Below are 21239 nucleotides of genomic sequence, written 5' to 3'. Positions count from 1 at the left end.
GACAATTGCTTCTGTGTGTGGATATGTTAAAACTTATGCCCTAAAATTAAGCATTTGGAGTTCAATGAACTGTAATTAAGCTTACTGTTGCAGGGGAGGAGACAGGGTGGCTGATGGAGGTTGTGAAAGATTGTACCCTAACCACTAGGCCCTTATTATTTTTGTGTCTGGCTTCGATTAGTTTTTTTGGCGCCAGTTAAGTAAGAGTTTGTTTAGGTTAAATGGTTAAAGAGTGGGAATACATCCCTATGTTTTCTATAATTCCAATGTTAACAAAATTTTAAAGTTTAAACTTATTAAAAGCCTTAGTAAATCAAATTTGATCGTTGGTGCTTTGGTATTTGCTTTCTTCATTTAAACAATGTTAATTGTGTTCGATTATCATATCATATCATGTATCTACATTTTTTTTATTTTTTTACGCCAATAGTTTATATGATTCATTTTGTTTTTTTTTAAAACTATAAACTGTTGGCGTAAAAAAGGAAAAGAGTGAGATGTATGATATGGTAATCGATTATTATCATTTTTATTATTCAATATATAGTTCTTTTTTTCCTTTTTAAGTTTTGTTTTTTTATACTTTAAAAAATACATGTCTTTTAACACGGAACCTAGCAGACGACCGAATTGTTTTTTATTTTTAGTTTTGATATCGTAACGAGTATAACAGATGACGGCCGTATTCGCATCAATTTGTTGTCACAATGTCCATGTTTTTGTTTTAAATATGTCAATTTAACAAAATTATGCGTTGGGTTTAATTCTGGTACCGTAACAAACCTAGCCGATACACAAAATGAGACAGATAATTCAACATAGTTTTGTCTCATTACAAAGAGTCACAAGTTAAAATAATAACACATAATATGACAGACATCATAGACAACAAGATCGGGTAATGTAATTATAAGTTATATGTGTATGGATACTGTTCGCATGTTTATTTTTTGGCTAATAAGTGCACTTGTAATAAACACTCTAGATCATGTGTTTTTATATTGTAAGCTTAATCAATAAATTAAGATTTTTTTATATATAAAAATAGAAACATGTCTCGATAAATTATGATTATTTACTTATTTGAAATTTTATCTTTTAAGGAATAATAAATTTAATTTGACAAATTAAACAAATAAATGTTTATTTTTCTTACCTTTTTTATTAAAATATAAAATTTTAATATTTTTAAATTTAAATCATTTTGTATTTATCAATCAATATATTTTCTGTATTCACATTTAAATTTTAAATATATAAATAATCTATTAATAAATTATAATAACCTACATGAATCTATTTTAAAATTATAGTCTTTATTATCTTAATGGTTTTCATAAGACAGTTCATAAATTACTTTTTTTACTTCTTTAATATTTTTAATTAAATTATGCGGAGCTCAATCTTTGTCGAGTTTGAGCATAGCTTAGCGTGTTTTCACACACCTAATAAATTGGTTTGGTTTGCTAATCGAATAGTTTTTTTTCTATTGTTTGAAGATTTACTATGTGCGACTAGATTTAACTTTAATTAGTGAAGTCTAAGACCCCGGGGCAAATCTTAACGCCCAGGGAGATAATGTTAATTTGACAAAGGTTAAGGAATGGGACAATACTCCCTTTCATGGGTTAACATGTGTTAAAGGCAAAATGTGTTAAAGTGTTAATTAGCGGGCTTTAAAATCCTCTACACCGACACACAACAAATTAAAATTTGCTTTAAAATTAAATTGAGGGGAGTTAAGCAGGCTAACCCATTTTCTTATGGTAAGATGGAGCGAAAAGGGGTAAAGTGGGTGATGAGACGCTTACATTGAGTAAAAAGGCGTGAATGTGTAACTCATAGCATAATAGTCAATGAGTGATAGTTACTTATGACTAAACCTAAGGAGTGCAAATTAATGGTGGCCAACCTTGATAAAGTGACCTATTATGGATCATTTAAATATTTTCTATCTAATATGACTCATTACCATTCAATAAGATATTTCTCTAAAATACAAATATTTATTTTGTTTATATGCATATGTTTCAAACATAATATAACATAGCTATTGTGACATATCAATTAAAAGCTATTAAAATTTTTAGCACGTATAATCCACTAAAGACATGTATGACTTAGTATAACTTCTATCAACATATTATGACATAAGACCCGTTTACACATGTTTGACCGAGTATAAATGGTCAATTATGGCAAACAACAATAAATTATGGTCAATTAATGTAGATTATAGTGGCCTATGGCCAGTAGGGATGAGCAAAACCATTACCAGTAATGATACCCAATCAGTACCAAGTTTGGAATTTTCGGTACGTACCTGTGTTCCTCGGCGTTTTCCTTCACAACCGGTATCGAACTGAATATTTCGCACCGGAACTAAAAATCTGGAAAAATCGGTGTATGAAATTCGTAAAAAATTAAAAACATGAAATTTCTTATAATTAAAATATAATATTACCCACTTATCCCTAACAACCACACATTATAATTATAATATTAATAATAATAATTTATTATAATAAATGAAATTCGTAAAAATTAAAACATGAAATTTCTACAGCCATGGCCCTAGTGGTATGACGGTGCTGGAGTTTATCCTCCCCTAAAAGGTGTATGATTTAAATATAACAAAGAGGATATATTTGTTTTTAATGTAATTGTATGAGGTGTGTGTTTTTTTCACGGGTGAAAATGAGCCAAGCTGCTAGTGAACTACTTGTGATCAGATTGTGAAAAATCTCAATCGAGCCAAAGCCTAAAAAGAAGCTCGTTTTAAAAACGATCCTAATCCGAACTTCACTTATTGAGCTCGAGTCAGCTCACGACCCTTAACAAGCCTATGATTATATAAACTTTTAACATATATATAACAACTATTATATACATAATGCTATGAAAAAATAACTAATTAATATATATTATGTGAAATATAAAATTATAATTGAAATATGTATAGAAATATACAAAAGTAATATATAGTAAATCAGTCAAGCTCGTACTGAGCTCGAATTTAAAAATAAAACTTAAAACAAGTCAAGCTTAAGCTCTGATCGAACCCGATTGCACTCCTAGTTCGTTATTCAAAAAATAAAACAAATAATAAATATAATAATAACATCAATAATAAACACCCAACTTCTGTATTAAATCATATTAATAATTATTATATTCCTTTAGAAGTTATAAATCGTAATTTACTTGAATCATGTGTTTGATTATTGAATTCAAACACACAACTACATTAGCATATTAACAAATCGTTATTTCAATTAAGTAAATTTAGTAGTTGTAGGATATTATTAAAAAATATTAGTACTAATTAGTTTAGGTATTTAATATTCAAAAATACTAAAAGAAAATCAAAGTTGCGTATCAGATAATCAAGTTGGGAAAGTAAGATGTAAACAAAATAACTAAATAATATTGATTTAGTTATAACAAAATAACTAAATAATATCTTCTTCTCATTGGAATTCATCTGCATCTTTCTTTATCCAGCAAAACTCAACCGAACCATCCACAAAAATCTGGATGTCAATCCTCCCCACGTTCCCTACCAATGATTCAAACCCCATCACGCTACAGTTACTCCCTCACGAAAGCCTTCCTCTTTACAAACTATTGATTCTGTGTGAAGAAATTTTGGCAGTCTATCAATATTTGCATATTCAGGTATCAATTGAACTAATTTTTTATATATTGAACACTACTTGCATACTCAATTAGTAATAAATGATATGTTTAGTTCAATATTGAATACCATTATGATGAGTTAGAGTGATGTTCGTTGATTAGACTTTCACTTCAATAGCCCTTTTCTATATTGACTGCCATGTCCATGAATTTTGATGAGTTATTTTGGTTAATTGATATAACATGAGTCCATATGTTCTGTTTACAAGTAGGGGTGGCCAAAATACTCGAACCCGATTAACCCGACCCAAAACCGAGTAAGCTCATTAGGTTCGGGTTACATAGCTACAACAATTATTAATCAGGTTAACCCAATTAACCCGTATTATCATTAGGGTCGGGTTTTGGGTTCGTGTTTGATAAAAAATCGGGTTTTGGGTCAACTCGAGTAACCCAATTCATAGTTAACTTAAGCAGCCCAACCATTATATACTTTAGCTTTTTTATATATTTAAATTATACTCTTTGTATATATTCAAGATTGGTTATATGTATTCTACCATTGTCTTGTATAATTCCAAACATTATTTATTTATATTGATTGTCTATGCTTCTCCAATCTGTTATATTGTTTTTTAAGTAAAAGATAAGAAGGATATTATCGATTAACATGAGTTTTCTAATATGGGGAAACCACTGAAAAAATTTTAGTAAAATAAAAACATTTTTTTGGGTTTAGTTAAAGTTGTTGGCAAATTGTTTGTACATTTCTTTTAAGGATAATTGTTTTGTGATATGTTTACAAGACTTATACATCTTTGCAGCCCATAATTAAAAAAAAAACATTGAAGCATTATTACAACCCGAAACCCAAGTAACCCGACCTGATTAACCCGAAAGTTGTTCGGGTTGACTCGATCAACACCCCTGAGCTACACGTAATCATAATTTAATTTAGGGTTGTATTTTGTTATCTAATCATGTTTTGCTTACATGAAATATATAATTACTTCGTTACATACAACATCTTTTTATATATTAATGTACACACTTCTATGTTCTAACATGTGGAGACATGTATATCTACATTGCATCTGATAGAAAAAGAAAAAAAAAACATTAGATGTAAGATAATAATAAACATATGCATATAATAAAGCATATTAACGTGGACTGTCTTTGAATTGTTGCTATTCATTACAGGCGCAAGTGATAATCAGTAGGCCATTATATTGATTCTAAAAACATGGACACAATTCAATCTATATATACACTACATGTCTACATTTGATTAAAAAAACCCACTGCAGTTTAGATAGTATGCATATCTCACATGTTTAGTATCATGTTTATGTTCTAGTTCATAGCAATACTTGTGGAATGTATATATCAGATTTCTTTACTATCGATTTCCTTGTAGTACAATGTGGATGCTTATGTTAGTGATGATGGTCTTTACAAGAACGAGATCTGAAGAAGATTCTCGAGTACCTACAAATCAGTCGGTGGTTGAGGGAAGTGCATCTGCTCTAGTGTCGCGCTCGACACGTAGACGCAAACGTAATATGCCCAACACCAGTGGTGATACCGGTAAATTATATTTTTTTAAACTAAAATTTTCATATTCAAGCAAAGGGTAGTGGTTGGTTTTCGTGGGTAAAGATCTGTTTGAAATCGCACTTCAAAAAGTGATGAAATGGGCTGAATTACTTTGCAAAATAAACAGAATTCAAATCATTTTATCCTTTTTTGTCTTTTCTACATTACATGCAGAACAACTTGTTGAAGCAGAACAACCACCTGCTGAAACAGAACAAAATGTTCAACCACCAAATAGACGCGGTCCAAATTTAAATCTTAGCATTACAAGGACTTTACAAAATATGCCTGAGGGTTCTAAAATCCCTTTGACAATGGATGAGGGTACAAAATCTTTTGTTGGAACCTCAGCAACACCATTTGCGACTGAGTGTGGAATTGTTATTCGCAATTTTTGTCCAATGAATTATCACGCATGGGACTCAATACCAAAAGAAGCGATAAATCTGATGTATGAGAAATTAGAAGTAAGTTGTATATATTTTTACATTTAATTATTGAGAATCTGTTATGATGTTATATAGTATCATTAATATCATTAACAATGTATTCTTTGAAGGGAAAATTTGAGTTGTTGAGATCAAATAAGGTTTTCATGGAGTATGTGAATGCTCGCCTTCAAAGCCATTGGAAACGCACCCGATGTAATTGGAGTCGGCACTGGATGAAAAATGGAGGAAGAACCAATCCCGAGTTGGCAAGATCGAAAAGGAAATCTAATTGTCGTGAAGAAGCTTGGAAGCATATGTGTGATTATTGGGAGTTAGAAAAAACTCAGGTATGCTAAATTTCTTTTTACAAATCATGACAAATGTCCGTGAATATTTTTCTTATTTTTAAAGTTCTAACTTGTGTGGCAAATTTGATTTTTCCTAGAAATATAGTAAGCAAATGGAAGCTAACAGAGCAAAACAAGTTAATATAAGCAGAGGGGGATCTCGGTCACTAGCCAGTCATACATTCCAACTGGTAAGATTTTGAATTTTCGACTGATAATGCAATCTGTTATTCATGTTATGTAATGGTCGTACTCGCGTTGTGGTTTAGAAGAAAATTGAATCTGAAACCAAGAATTGATTTGGCTGTAAAAATTTATGAAAAACGGATGTTTATACTAGGGATGCCAACGGGCCGGGTATTGGCAATCACAAACACATACCCATCTACAGAACTGTGTCTCATAAACGGCCCATTACCCGTCGGGTATTTATCGGGTAATTACCCGTCGGATAACATGGATACCCGTGGGTATCGAGTATACCTGGTAGTTTATAAAAATATACCCTTGGTAGTTTCTAAGTACAAATTCTAACTTTATATTTTTAAAAACTTTGTTAAATATGATAAAACACAAGGATAACATCATCACCATTAGATAATATATCAAATATCAAGATAATGTAAACTATAAACTTCAATACTTCATGATAAAAAATAAAGACACTACTATATGCAGGTATGGATACTTTTGCTTTTGCATCAAAAATACATATCCACAAAAATAAGTTTGTTGCTACATTCTGAAACGAATATCTAAAACAATAATTCCATTTTCCATAAATCTAAATGTTGAATTCTTGGGCGGAAACTATTTAGATATTTACTAGAAAAGCTATACAAAGAGTCATTTGGTAAAGATAATTCATAAAGCATTTAGTTATAAAACTATTAATTAAAGTCTTATATACATAGTAAATTAGAAACGTGCAGATTATATTTCGGGTATATTTACGGGTAATCAGATAAATATAATTCGGGTAATGGGGCCGGGTATCACCCAATCCCATTCCCATACCCGAACCCAAATAAAAAATTATTTTTTAATCCCATACCTGATCCCATGCTCGTTTACCCAACCCGTTACCTGGCCCGGATGCTTCGGCTTCCGTGTATACCCATCGGGTTCAGTTATTTTTTCCATCCCTAGTTTATACTATACTGTACATGGCAAAAAAGGATAGCAAATTCATTATGCTTCATTTTTATAACTTTTTCAACGACAAGCAAATACTCAGATTAATTTGAATATATTTGTTCTTCATTATTATAATTTGATGATGACAAACAAATCCTGAGACTCACATGCCGCCTAGCCCGTTAGAACTTTATCATAAGATGCATTACAATGCCGCGAAACAGGGATGGCTAAATGATAGTTCGCGTCTTGAATATGTAAGCATCTCCTATTTAAAAGTTTTTATTGTGAAATTTATTTTTTCAAATATTTATTTGGGTTGGTGCTGGTTTTGAATTTTGTTCACATGCCTTCTTTTATGTTAGGAAAACATTATTCAGCATAAACAGGCAGCCATGGATAAATTAGTTTATGAAGGAATCACTGTTACAACTTCTATAGAACACGAGATTGAGAAAGAAGCCATAAAAAGTGTTTGCGGGAGGAAGAAAACCATACAATCAGCATGGGGGTTGGTGTAGGGCCCGTGTTTAGGAAAAAAGATAGTTGGATGAAATTAGTAGCCGAATCATCCGAACAAGATACAAGTGAGAACGAAGTTCTGAAAAATAAAGTTATTGCACTCGAGGCGAAACAAAAACGAGAAAAGGAGAAATATGAAAAAATGTTCGAGTTTATAAGCACAAAGTTTCCGGACTTCGAGAACACAATAGCCATGGAAACGAGTGATGAAGTTGATGGTGACAACATCTAGGACATTAGTTATAAGTGTTTGTTACTTTTCTTTATCAAGTACTCTTTTAAATATTAGAATTGGTTGGTTGACGTTATTTTGATTGGTTTTGTTACGATATTAATGCTTATTATATTTGGATTGTGTGAAATCAAAAATCAAATTTATGAGTTATATATAAATCTACAAATCAGTTACTTCAATGGTATTGTTTTTCAGTCCTTAAAGGGATTTATTCGGTATTATGAATGCATGTTGGGAACTGAATTAAATTGTGTGAGGGACTATTTTTCAGTCCATATATAAGAATATTGGAATATATACATTATTAGAGACTAGAAATAGTCACTGAAAATAACATATTAGAGACTAGTTTATGAGACTGATTATCAGACTCTAAATATAGTTACTAGGGACTAAAATAACATATCATCTGAGAATAATTATCAGTCCCTAAAAGTGATATATTAGTGACTGAAATCAAGTAGTAACGAGACTAATTCTCAGTCCGTAAAGAATATCATTGGAGACTGATTTGATATAGAATCACGAACCTAACGAAACGTATTAGGGACAATATTGTATTGATTAGAGGACTGATATTCAGTCCCTAAAGTTATACATTAGGGACTAGAATATCATTGTATTCGAGACTGATTTACAGTCTCCGAAGAAATGTTTTTGGGACTGAAAAGATGTGGTATGGGGGGATAAATTAAGGACTGAATTTTTGTGTACCAGGGACTGGCTGTTAGTCCCTATTGGTGTCATACAACGGAGACTGATTTTCAGTTACAAAAACTAGTATCTAGGACTAGGTATCTGTCACTGGCTAGGGACTGGTATATCAGTCCCGGATAACCATTAGGTACTGATTGGTGTGTATTAGAGACTAAATTTTCAGTCTCAAATACTAATCTTTTTTGTAGTGATGTTTAACGAATTGGAGCTTGGTTTGTTAAGGTTATTAGTCTGTAATGTATTGTAACGAAGTGGAAGCTAGTTCGTTACGGAATGTGTAACGAACTAGATCCATCTTCTATATATAGAGGAGTTTTCCTCTGTTAAAAAAAAGTTTTAGATTTAACGTATCCACACTCTGTCAAATTGTTCTCTCGATCCAAACGTCGTTAAGATGTTACATATTACAACTAATACTAATAATAACATATATATATATATATATCATCGATCAGTACTAATTAAGGCTAGTTATGAACTAGATCCATTAAAGGTATTAGATCTCAGATCTAAGATGTTCTCAAGTGGTATCAGGGCTTTGATTGCTCTTGATCTAGTGTTTTGTTGAAACCCGTTAAGGATCTAGCCGCTATGATACATCGATTATACAATACGAATCTAAACGTTAAATTATTAATTTATTGATAAATATGGAAGAATACATTATGGTGGATGGAAATAACTTATAGAGAGCACAATTTAGAACTAGATCTCTCTTTAAATATGTACACCTACAAATGAGCATGAATATGCCTATTTATAGGCCAAAGCACCAATTCGTTAATTTAGTCTAATTCGTTATATCTTCATAACGAATTAGACTCCATTCGTTATGATTCCATAACGAGTGATGATAACTTAACGAACCAGCCTCCATTCGTTATATTACATAACGAATGGGCTTATAAACTTAACGAACTAGCTCTCATTCGTTATGCTACCATAACGAATGAGCTTATACCTTAACGAACTAGCCTAGCATATAACGAATGGACCTCATTCGCTATGCAAACTATAGCGAATGGGCCATTTACAATAAATAAACAATCTAGACTATGTATAATATATTCGAATGCTACGGACAACCATTTCGTGCACTAACATGTTTTAATTTGTTAATTGAAAGTTTAATCACAAAAGTTTAGTTTTATTTAGTTTCGGTTTGAACTTAATCAAATTAGGTGTTGATTTGGTTGGCTATGGACTAAATTATGGTGGATTTGTGATCGGTAAGGTATTGAAAGTTTGTAGTTGAGTGGAATTGGGAATTGAATTGGTTTGGTAATGATTTGGTTTGGATCTGAAATTGTCCGAAACAGAGAGGTGTTTTTGGTACAATTTGATTCGAAATTGATTGAATTGGTTTACGAGATGTTACGAGTTGGTTTCGCAATGTGGTTATGAGAAATCTGATCTATGATTTGCACGATTTGGTATTGTATTGAGTGAGGATTACAGATTTGTGTTGGTTTTTGGTGTCTATCGGTTTCCAGAAATCTGGATTTTGATGATGAAGATTTGAAGATCTTCATCATCTGTTGAAGATTCGTTATATCTTCAAGCAATTCGTTATTATAGTTCGTTAAGACTCATTAATTCGTCACTTAATCCGTTACTTAGTTCGTCACCAAGTTCAATTCGTGTTATTTAGTTTGTCAGACACGTGGTCTGATTCGTTAGCCTCGTATCTAACAAACTTTTGCCACGTGGCAAAGTTTGTCAGAGTTTGTTATAACCGTTATAACAACCTGATTCGTTAGCTAACCGTAGTTGATTCGTTATCAACTGTAGCTACTTCGTACTCTTTGATTCGTCACCTTGAATCAGTGATTCGTTACTCTGATTCGTTAAAGTTGACTCGGAGATTTGTTACTTTGATTCATTACATTGAATTTAGATATGTTAATCTAATTCGTTAGACTGATTCGTCAACTTGACCTGATTCGTTGACTCAGTTCGCTAGTGATTCATTACCAATTCGTCATAAGCTAATTCGTATGATATTGTTCCTTGTTCGTTACTCAGATAACATTCAATTCGTATAATTGATTCGTTATTTTAGTTTGTTATACTTATTGTTCACAGTTCGTTATACTTACTGTTCACAGTTCATTAATCTTGCTATCAAGATGGCTGTGTTTATGCGTTAGCTTCTAAAAACGCACTCATGAAACAAATGTAACAATTGGATACTGAAATTGGATCTCATTCCAAGTGTCCTTGATTGATGAAATTTAGTGACTTTGCTAAATGGGAACCATGTTTTTGTGCTCATTTTGGTTCTGTTCATCCTGACTGTTCTTATTGTCTTGATGAGTTTTATATTGTACCGATGATTGGAGATGAGACTATTGGTTTCACTCCTAAAGCTATTTCACAATATTCTCAAGAGGAGAAAAAGGCGTTAGAGATCGAAACAAAAGCTCATTCGACTCTTACTATGGCTTTACCAGATAACATATGTCATCAAGTGGGAAGTATCAAGATTACTGCTTCGTTGTTTCAACACATCAGAATGAGAAGTATCGGTAACACTGAGGAGAGTAAAAAAGGTGATGTTAAAGTTTCAATTTAGAAACTTTAATCTACTTAAAGGTGAAACTGTTGAGGAAATGACTACTCGTTTCAATCATTTAATTGATGAAATAGATAAGTTAAAGATTGAACCATCTGAATATGATAAGATTGGTACAGTCAAAAATGCTTTACCTAGTTCTTATTCAACATTATTAATGGTGTTGAAAGAGAATAACTATTTCAAGAATGAGGATTTGACTGCTTCTGAGTTTATGCAAAAAGTTGAAGCTCGAGAATATGATTTGAGATCTCAAAAGTCTTCTAAAGAAAGTCAAGATTCAGCTTTTTAAGGTGCTAGCATGCCTTTAAGCTCGACAATTGCTCCAATCACATCATTTCTCAGTCAAAATGCACAAGAAAACTCCACAACAACTTATAGTGATCCACGTGCTTGTTTCTATGCTTCTGGAGGTTCTGGATCTTCTGGTAATTCTGGAACTTCAGCTGCTGCAAATCAATTTTCAACACCACCGACTGTGAATATGAAGGAAGCTAAACAACATTTTGCCTTCTTGAGTGCTTTCATGTCTTCTTATGAGAATCTGGTTGGTAGTAAAATTGTCACAAGTGAGTTAACTGATGAAGATTATGACCAAATTGATCTTGATGATTTGGAGCTCATGGATTTAAAATGGAATATGGCATGATAGTCAGAAAGGTTAAAAGGTTAAAAGGTCCATGCAAAGGGCTGGCAAAAATCTTCCATCATTAAACAAGAAGGTTGGGTTCGATAAATTGAAAGTTAAGTGTTATAATTGTTAAGAGTTTGGACATTTTGCCAAAGTTTGTGATAAACCAAAGAATGAGTATACTGGTCCTAGAAGTCAAGATCAAAGTTCGTCTGGGAAAAATGGAAATGATGCTGATAAGTCTTCTGGAACCAAACCATATTTTTCTGGGTCACAAGCTATGTTGTCTAACATGGATGGTACTGATTGGTCACAAAGATTGTTATGCAACGATAATCAAGCTAATCTGGTTATGTTCAGGTCAAATATAAATTTTCAAGATGCAAGTGGGAGTGAGCTATCTTCTGACAATGATAATGAGTCTAATTTTGATGATTCATGTGAAAAGCAACCAACTACTTTGGCTTGCATGGCCAAAATTATCGAGGTTAGTCCTTCTGTTTCTTGTGTTTATTGTGAGAAAAACAAGCCTAAGTTAGAATCATTGAAAATTCATAATGATTGTTTAGTGAAAGAAATTGCTTCACTTAAGGATACTTATAGACAGTCTTTAGAATCTCAAATGAGATCTAGGGAGAAAATTGAAGCGTTGTCGATAAGTAATCATGATCTCAAAGCTGAGTTATCTGTCAAAATGACAATTAACGATAAAAAATTTCAAGAAATATTGAAACATCGTTCTAATATAAACGAGCTTCAGAATGAAGTTCTTGAGTTGAAAAATAAGTTGGGCAAGTTTAGAAACTCGTCATTTTTTCTAAATGAGATAATCGAAGTATCTGGTAAGCAAAAAGATTCTAAAAAGGGTATTGGTTTTGTTGAAATACCACCACCGTTTTACAACGATTATAAGGTAAATCCTTTTGCTAGAAAAGAAGAAGACGTGATTGTGAATGAACCTGTTGTTTCAGAAAAACCTAAACCAATAAAAGTTGATCATGTTAAAGTCCAATCATCAACTCAAAAACATCATGTTGAAAGCAATAAAGTTTTTGTAGAAAATACTGATAAAGTTATCATTGAAGATGTATTTGAACCAGAAATTATACACAAAAATGAGAACATTCCAAGTTCGAATCATATTCTATGTGAACCTCATGAATTTGAGGAAGCTGTATATGGTTCAAATACAGTTCAAGAGAACAAGAAAACACATGTTAAGGTTAAAGCAAAGAAATCTGAAAAACCAAAGATTTCAGAGGAAGATTTGTTGCGTTTCATAAATCCTTCAGTTTCTAATGTACGTGTGTTTAAGTTAAAGGGTTTGGACACCATGTTCACTGAGAAAGACATTCCGATTAGTATCATCAAACCAGAATTGATTGAAAGTGTCTTTCACTATGAAACTTCTAAGATACAAGATCTTGAACGTAAGTTTGCTTATGCCAAAATGTCAAACACATCAGACCCATTGATTAAAGCTAAGCTATTGTTACAAACTGCCAAGAAAGTTCATTTTGTAAAATCAAGTGGAAATGACACATTACAAACTGCTCTAATCTTGATTTCTATATGAAAAAGAAATCGGTGTCGTCTGATGATTTGGCCAAGAGTTTTACTAAAAATGTGAGTCATCAACCTTCTGTGGCATCTGTTTTTTTACCAAATCTCAACATGATCGTGTGGACATGAAAATTTGTTTCTTTGTGGTCAACAAAGTCATGTGGTGAGAAACTGTGGACAGAAGAGATCTCAAAATCTTCATCCGTTTGTCAAGGACCAATCAAAACCGGTTCCTATGATAAAGGAGATTCTGAAATGACCTTTGTCGTGTGATGATGATACTCACATCATGTTTTCTAATGTAAATCCATGTAAGGTGATTCATGTGCATGAAACATCTGGTCAAGTAAAAAACCGAGCCAATTTGCAAGAACGTGAACTCAAATGTCGTTCAAGCTGCCTATCTAAGACGAAAGTCTAAAGGCCCTATAACTTATTCCCAAGTTGCTGAACAACAATTGAATTCAGCTAAATTTTATTCTTCTCATGAAACTCAAAAGGTACCCAATACTGAGGCATGGGCTGCCTTTTTGAACTAATCACTTTCAATTTGTGTGTAGGGTACTTCCAAAACCGTGTCTGGTGAGAACTGGATAATGGATAGTGGATGTTCTCATCATATTACTGGAAATCTCGACCTTTTAACAAATGTTAGAAATATTCAAGGGGGGTATGTTGCTTTTGCTGGGAATCCTGGGGGTATGATAACACAAGAGGGTGAAGTTTCAAATGGGCATATCATGTTTGAGAAAGTCAACCACTGTGATAAAGTTGATCATAATTTATTAAGTGTATCGCATATTTGTGACAAGAAGTACACTATTGTGTCTAACGATAAAGAATGTCTGATTCTGAAACCGAGATACGTCATTTCCGAGGACGTGGTTGTCATGTGATCACCTCGATAGAATGATATTTATGTCTTAAATATGAGTTCTAAGATATCTATATCGATCGAAACATGTTTCGTCTCTAAAGAAACTGAGAAGGACTTTATTTTATGGCATCGTTGGATGGGTCATATTCATGTTCGTAAGATGAATTATTTAATGGCGAATGACTTGGTTGAAGGTGTTTCTTTGAAGAACTTTAAGTTAACTGACCACTGTGTTGCTTGCAAGAAAGGCAAACAGAAGAAAAAGTCACATCCTTCTAAGTTATTTAATTCCATTGATACTCCTTTGGAACGACTTCATATGGATTTGTTTGGTCCTGTGAATCGTGCGAGTATCATTGGAGACTGGTATTGTTTAGTTGTAACCGATGACTATTCAAAATATTCACGGGTTTTATTTATGAGTTCAAAAGATCAAACACCTGTTCTGGTTCAAAATCTAATCACTAAGATCGCATCACTATACAATTAAAAAGTGAGGAGAATTCGAAGTGATAACGGTACTTAATTCAAAACACTGTATTGAATTTCTTTTGCATTCAAAAAGGAATTCATCGAGAATATAGTGCTCCTTATGTACCACAACAGAACGGTGTTGCTGAAAAGAAAAACAGAACTTTGATTGAAGCAGCTAGAACTATGCTCGCAGATTCTAAGCTTCCTGTCCATTTCTTGAACGAGGCTGTGAATACTGCTTGTTATACGCTTAATCGAGTTTTGACAGTTAAGAGACTCCAGAAGACGAGTTATGAGCTTTTGAATAATCGAAAGCCTAACTTAAAGTACTTGGAACCATTTGGGTGTCCTTGTACGATGTTGAAAAAAAGATGTGGTTAAATTTGAAGAAAAGGCTATTGAGGGTTATTTCTTAGGTTACGCATCTCCAAAGAAAAGGGTATTTGATTTCACTTCAGGTTGTATTGAGGAGTGGTACCATGTGGATTGTGAAAGGTCCACCACACCTCCTCAAGGAAAAGGTCCCGATTGGATGTTTGATTATAATGGTTTATTTAATTCATTTACTCAATCTACTGAGCAACCAGGTGAAGACTTGGTTCGTGCGTATTTTGAAGAACAATTGATACTTCCAAGGTTTTCAAGTTCTAATGATGTTGAATCTCCAACTCAAGCTCCAACTGATGTTCCACGTGATGAACCTCCAGCTTCATTTGATAATGTTTCTACTTCTTCTGATGATAATCAAGTTGTTGAACCTGATCTTGCTGATATAGTTGAAAGTGATGGTTCATATCACGAGCTTGGAGAACATTACACTAATTTATTCGAAAATGTTGTTGTTCCTGAGAATCCCACTCTTAGGATTCATAATTATCATCCAAAGGAAAACATCATTGGAAAACTTGATGTGGGCGTGCAAACACGTAATCAAGTTGCTTCTTCAAGTGAGAATAATATATTGTGTGCTTATGCAGATTTACATTCTTCTGGGATCGTAAATGTTGCCAGATACACCTGCTTTCTATCCCTAGTAGAGACAACGACGACTCGTATGGAACTTGAATATCCTTCTTGGGTAGAAGCTATGCAAGAGGAATTGAAACAATTTGCACGACTGGGTGTATGGGATCTTATCGAGAAACCTGCTAGAGTTAAGAAGCTTATTCCAACTAAGTGGGTATTTAAATGTAAAAAGGATGATCGTGGGTGATCGTGAGAAACAAGGCACGACTAGTGGTGCAAGTTTTCCATCAGCAAGAGGGTATAGACTACACTGAGGTATACGCTCCGGTTGCAAGATTGGAAGCTATACGAATCTTTCTGGTGTATGCGGCTTACAAGAACATCAAAGTCTATCAAATGGATGTGAAAAGTGTGTTTCTCAATGGTGAGCGACATAAGGAAGTGTTTGTGTTATAGCCTCCTGACTTTGAGGATCCTGATTATCCGGTCCGAGTTTATCGCTCAAACAAGGCCATGTATGGTCTACATCAAGCCCCGAGAGCTTTGTATGGCATGCTTGCCGACCATCTGACTGATAATGGCTTCAAGCGAGGGACTGTTGACTGCACTTTATTCTATAAAAACATTGGTGATGATCTTCTCCTTGTTCAAATTTATGTCAACGACATTATCTTTGGGTCAACAAATACGAGTTATGTAAGAAATTCGAGAACTCGATGCAAACTAAGTTCGAAATGAATTCGATGGGAGAGATGAACTTCTTTCTAGGGTTGCAGGTTCATCATACTGTGAAAGGAATCTTTATTCACCAGACTAAGTACGTGAACGATGTCTTCAGCCGGTTCAAGATTACTGTCGGAAAAATCCCTTCAACTCCTCTCCCTGTGGGTCACAATTTATCACCAGATGAATTGGAGGATATCGTCGATCCTACCCTCTATCGAGCTATGATTGGTTCTTTGATGTATCTTACTGCTTCTCGACCTGACATAATGTTTGCAGTTTGTTTATGTTCTAGGTACCAAGCAAGTCCTCGAGTGCCTCACTTGGCAGCGTTCAAACATATTCTTCAATATCTTAGGGGCAATTCTGACATCGGGTTATGGTACCCCAAGGACGATAATTTTGAACTTACCACCTTTTCTGACTAATATTATGGAGGGTGCAAGATTAACTTTAAATCGACTACAGCAGGGTGTCAATTCTTAGGAAGCCGGCTTGCTTCTTGGCAGTGTAAGAAGTAGACAACAGTCTCCACTTCAACCACTGAAGCAGACTATGTTGCAGCCTCGAGTTGAAGTTCCCAGGTTTTATGGATTCAACAACATCTGCGCGACTATGGTTTGAAGTTTCTTACTACTCCAATTTTTATTGATAACTCTGCTGCCATTAGCATCACCAAAAATCCGGTACAACACTCTAAAACGAAACATATGGATATTCGATATCATTTCATACGGGATTGTTTTGAAAAGAAGTTAATTGATCTTGAGAAAGTACATACCGATTTTCAAAAAGCCGATCTATTTACCAAGGCATATGACAAACTCGTTTTAACTTTCTGCTTGGTTTAAATGGATTAAAAACACTTGCTGATGTCCTGAAACAAGGATAATTATCTTTATTTTTGTTTTTTATTTTGTTTTATTTTTCTTTTATTTATTTTGGATTTTAGGGGGTGAAATAGAAATAGAAATAAAAAAATACAAAAATACTGTGCTTTTCGTTTGTATAGATAAAATCCAAAAACATTGAAAATTTTGAAAAGGCAAAACTATTGTATTTTTCTTGTTCTTGTTTAAAATACTTTGAAAACCCAAAATCAATTAAAAATCCGAAAAATCAAAAAGATTGTGAATTTCTCGTATGTATAGAAAAATCCCAAAAAGACAAAAAGATTGTGTTTTTATGTATGTAAAGAAAGAAAATCCAAATAGGTTTTTGCATACGTTCGCTGAAAATTATATCAATTACCTACATTTGAAGGATATATACGTGTATATGTTTGGTCCTAAGGTTTACTTGTAAAATTCAGGTTAGCCATTTACCCGATAATGGAACTTAATTGGGGCGATTGTTATGCGGTTTACTTTATTCTTTCGCTGAAAACTATGTCGGTTACTTAAGTTTCTGGAACATGCTTTCATGTTTGGGTCCTGTTATCTACTTGTAGATGGATAGGATAGCCATTAATCTATAGACTGAAAGTGACTGGAGCGATTGAATTTATTTTTATGCTCCTCAAAGTTTGAGTTTTCAAGAAAAAAGAGAAAATGATAGTGCATTGATCATTTGACCCCATGTCCCGAAAGAAATAAGCTTAAAAGACTGAGTGCTTAATTGCATTGGTGCATTGATAGGTCTTAAACAAGCTGTTAGAGTAAAGTATGTGATATAAACATAAAGAAACACCAAATGGAAAGAGGTGTTAGTTTCTACCAAAAATCTCGGTAAGGATGGCAGAAATGTAATAGCCTGTCATACTCAAGCCTTATATTTTTCTTATCACCAAAAATAAAATAAAGCAAATACCAAGCGTTAGGCTTCTGGATACTATGAGTCTTTATGCGGCTTAATCATCTGGGTATTCATATGCATGAATATTTCATTCGCTTTTTAGAGCAAACCCAAAGTTATTAAACTTGATCACTGCTGGACTTTGTACAAATTTAAACTACTGACTTGATCAAAATCCGCTGTTAGTCATACATTTGTTCCTCCTTTGTGCGCATCCCAATACCAATAAGAAACAGACCCCACGGGATACAATGTATGTAGGCCGACAGATGGACTCGTGCATACTCACTCACAGTAAAAGAAACTTGATACATTGCTCAAAGGTTTTATAAATTCAAATTTTGATCGACATTATAATGATTTAAGTCAAGTTGGGGTGATGTGGTAAAAATCAAACTAAGCTTGAACCGAGATTAGAGGCAGATAGTTTCTGATATTCTGTGCTCTAATTGAACCATTAATCATATCACAAAAATGCTTGAAAGTTTGTTATAAGATTTAAGTGGACAAAAATATCAATAACCGACTTCACGCCGGTCACAATATCGCTGAAATATAAAACTGTGATGGAAGGGAAATTTGGTCAATATGATTCTCTGCTTAAACTAGCCAAAAATCCAAAAAATATGTACTGCTTTTTAAAAATCATACAAAAACACAAAAACATTTTTCTGCTTTATATTTTACTTTCGGATATTTTTCTTGTTAATATTTTGAAAAAGCAAAAGATCAAAAAGATTATTATTTTCTTTTACATATTATTTAATTCTTTTTAAGTTAAGTGTTTGATCATAAACACGTTAAGGTATTTGCTCATCGGGATACGGGATTTCGTTGTTTTATTTATTAATTTAAATATTCTTTTATTTAATTGATTTATTTATTCAATTTAAAATTAAATAAGTATAATTTGTTGTTATGAATAACGAATTGAGGTTATTTATAACGAATTACAATTTAATTCGTTATCCTAATTCGCTTCCGCCAATCTGTAACGAATGACCTCTAGTTCGTTATACATAACTTAATGAATTAAGCACGAATTACAGCTAATTCGTTATTTAATTCATGTTAAAGTTTAACGAATTAACTTTAATTCGTGTGACACGTGTATTTTTATATGATAGCGAATCAGGTGATTCGTTATTTCAAATTGGAACGAATCAAATGATTCGTTGTCTTGGGAAATGTGTCAAGTTGTTGCTTATAGGGAAGAGTGAAACTCATTCGTCTTCACTATTCATCTTCTTCTTCTTTCCACACCGTTACTCTGTCCAAATTTTCTCTGAATTTCCGACCTTCACTATATCATGTTTTGATTATCAATACTGAAACGTAAGGTATAGTCAATTACAACGTGATGATTTTCATCAATTTTGATGAAGATCTTGAGGTTTAATTAATCGATTTAGCTATCGGTTTTTAAGTTATAACTAAAACCTTTAATTTACCTAATGTATATCATGTTTTGGTACAAGTGGTCAATATGATTTAGTTCGCGATGTGTTTCCGAGATCCTAGTGATCATTTGTTGGGTTTAACCTCGTTAATTATGTGCATATTGACATTAGATTACAATTTTGGCTTTTGATGTTCTTGGTAATTTTGACTTGGACCTGATTAGTCAAACATTAAGCTAATTAGTGGCCATTCGTTTTGTTGTGAGGAATTGGAATTAATTCGTGTCCAATTCGTTACACAGATTAAACGAATCAGGTTATTTATAATAATTTATAACGATTCACTCGTTAATTCGTTATCCTTCCATTCCTGATTCGTTAGATCTAATTCGCATTAATTACTTGATAGCGAAGCAACTAATTCGTCATAATGAATCACTAGTTCGTTATAACGAATCAGAGTATTTAACGAATGACAATTTAAATTATTTTAAAATTAAAAGTTTATAAATTGTGTTAATTTTAATCTTTTAATTATATTTTAATATTATTTTTATTCATTGTCACTGATTCTCGGGTTTATTTATTATCAGTTATGGCTGACAATATTAACAGGATCCTCCTGCTGCTGAGCCACAGCAACAACAACAACAACAACAGGTTTTGTCTTTATTATCGTACGACAAAAAACATAACATATGTGCTTTTTTCGATAAAAATTTTGCTGATGAGGACGTGTTTGGAGACTTATTGACATTTATCAGACGTTCGGTTATTCGTTATGTCGTGACAGTACGACCGAATGTTCACGTCAGTATTATACGTCAATTTTGAAACTCTGCACGCTACATTGAAGCCGAGAATCACATCACATCTACTATCAACGGGAAGTCTATTATTATCACACAAGGGGTTATCAGAAGAGTTTTGCAGTTTGGAGATAATATAGATAACTCGTGCGAGTTTGATCGGGAGTTGATTCGAGGTTTATTTGCCTGTGTGTTTTATACTGGTGATTTGGGCAAGTCCATGTATAACAACGCGTACTTGTGCCCAACATACAAGTACTTACTTCATGTTTTAATTCATTGCCTTGGTGGACGGAAGGGTGGCTTCGATGAATGTCGGATTATGTTACAATCGGCATTTGTTGCTTTAATATTGAATAGGCCATTCAACTTTTCTGAGATGATCTTTTTTCATCTCAAGGGGAATTGTCTTGTGATGAATAGACACAAGAAATTCTTAATGTATCCTCGGTTCATTCAGCTTATTATCCAAGACCTTAATCCAGACCTGGTGATTGATCAGACACTACAGGATGATGTGATGGTACTTTAACAAATGACTGCTGATATTGTTCGACGAATGAAGATTTATAGGCAAGATCCACATCCGCCAACCAAAAGATTGATTGGTCATCTGGTGAATCCAGATTATGTATTGTGACATTCGTCAAATTCGAGTCTCGATTGGTATTCGTTTAGTAAACTTTTAGTTTGTAAAACCGACTCAACATTTTAGAACCTTACTTTATTATTACATAATATTATTATAGACCTCGATCATCAATAAACAGATATTTGTCATATTAGAGTGACGCTAAGAA

The 21239-nt window shown here is 33.2% G+C and overlaps 1 protein-coding gene across 1 annotated transcript; it reads left to right on the top strand.

Annotated features, from left to right (window-relative positions):
• The first annotated feature begins 5063 nt into the window (after positions 1-5063).
• On the top strand, positions 5064-6219 carry LOC143596792 (uncharacterized). Its single transcript, XM_077075477.1, has 3 exons — positions 5064-5705; positions 5798-6016; positions 6115-6219. The coding sequence occupies exons 1-3, from the start codon at positions 5331-5333 to the stop codon at positions 6217-6219; spliced, it is 699 nt and encodes a 232-aa protein (XP_076931592.1). The 5' UTR covers positions 5064-5330.
• Positions 6220-21239: the final 15020 nt, after the last annotated feature.

This window comes from Bidens hawaiensis, unplaced genomic scaffold (genome assembly GCF_021521415.1).
Source record: "Bidens hawaiensis isolate Kalapana, Puna unplaced genomic scaffold, B.hawaiensis_p1.1 tig00001758_1, whole genome shotgun sequence".
NCBI classification, from domain to species: Eukaryota; Viridiplantae; Streptophyta; class Magnoliopsida; order Asterales; family Asteraceae; genus Bidens; species Bidens hawaiensis.
This window is presented reverse-complemented; position numbering and strand designations above follow the sequence as displayed.

What these genes read in the sequence shown, in the direction of transcription:
- LOC143596792 (XM_077075477.1), top strand. Translation starts at nt 5,331, where the DNA reads ATGAAATGGGCTGAATTACTTTGCAAAATAAACAGAATTCAAATCATT. An exon ending in TGATGTATGAGAAATTAGAA is followed by an intron (nt 5,706 to 5,797) that starts GTAAGTTGTATA and finishes TATTCTTTGAAG; the next exon opens with GGAAAATTTGAGTTGTTGAG. An exon ending in GGGAGTTAGAAAAAACTCAG is followed by an intron (nt 6,017 to 6,114) that starts GTATGCTAAATT and finishes GATTTTTCCTAG; the next exon opens with AAATATAGTAAGCAAATGGA.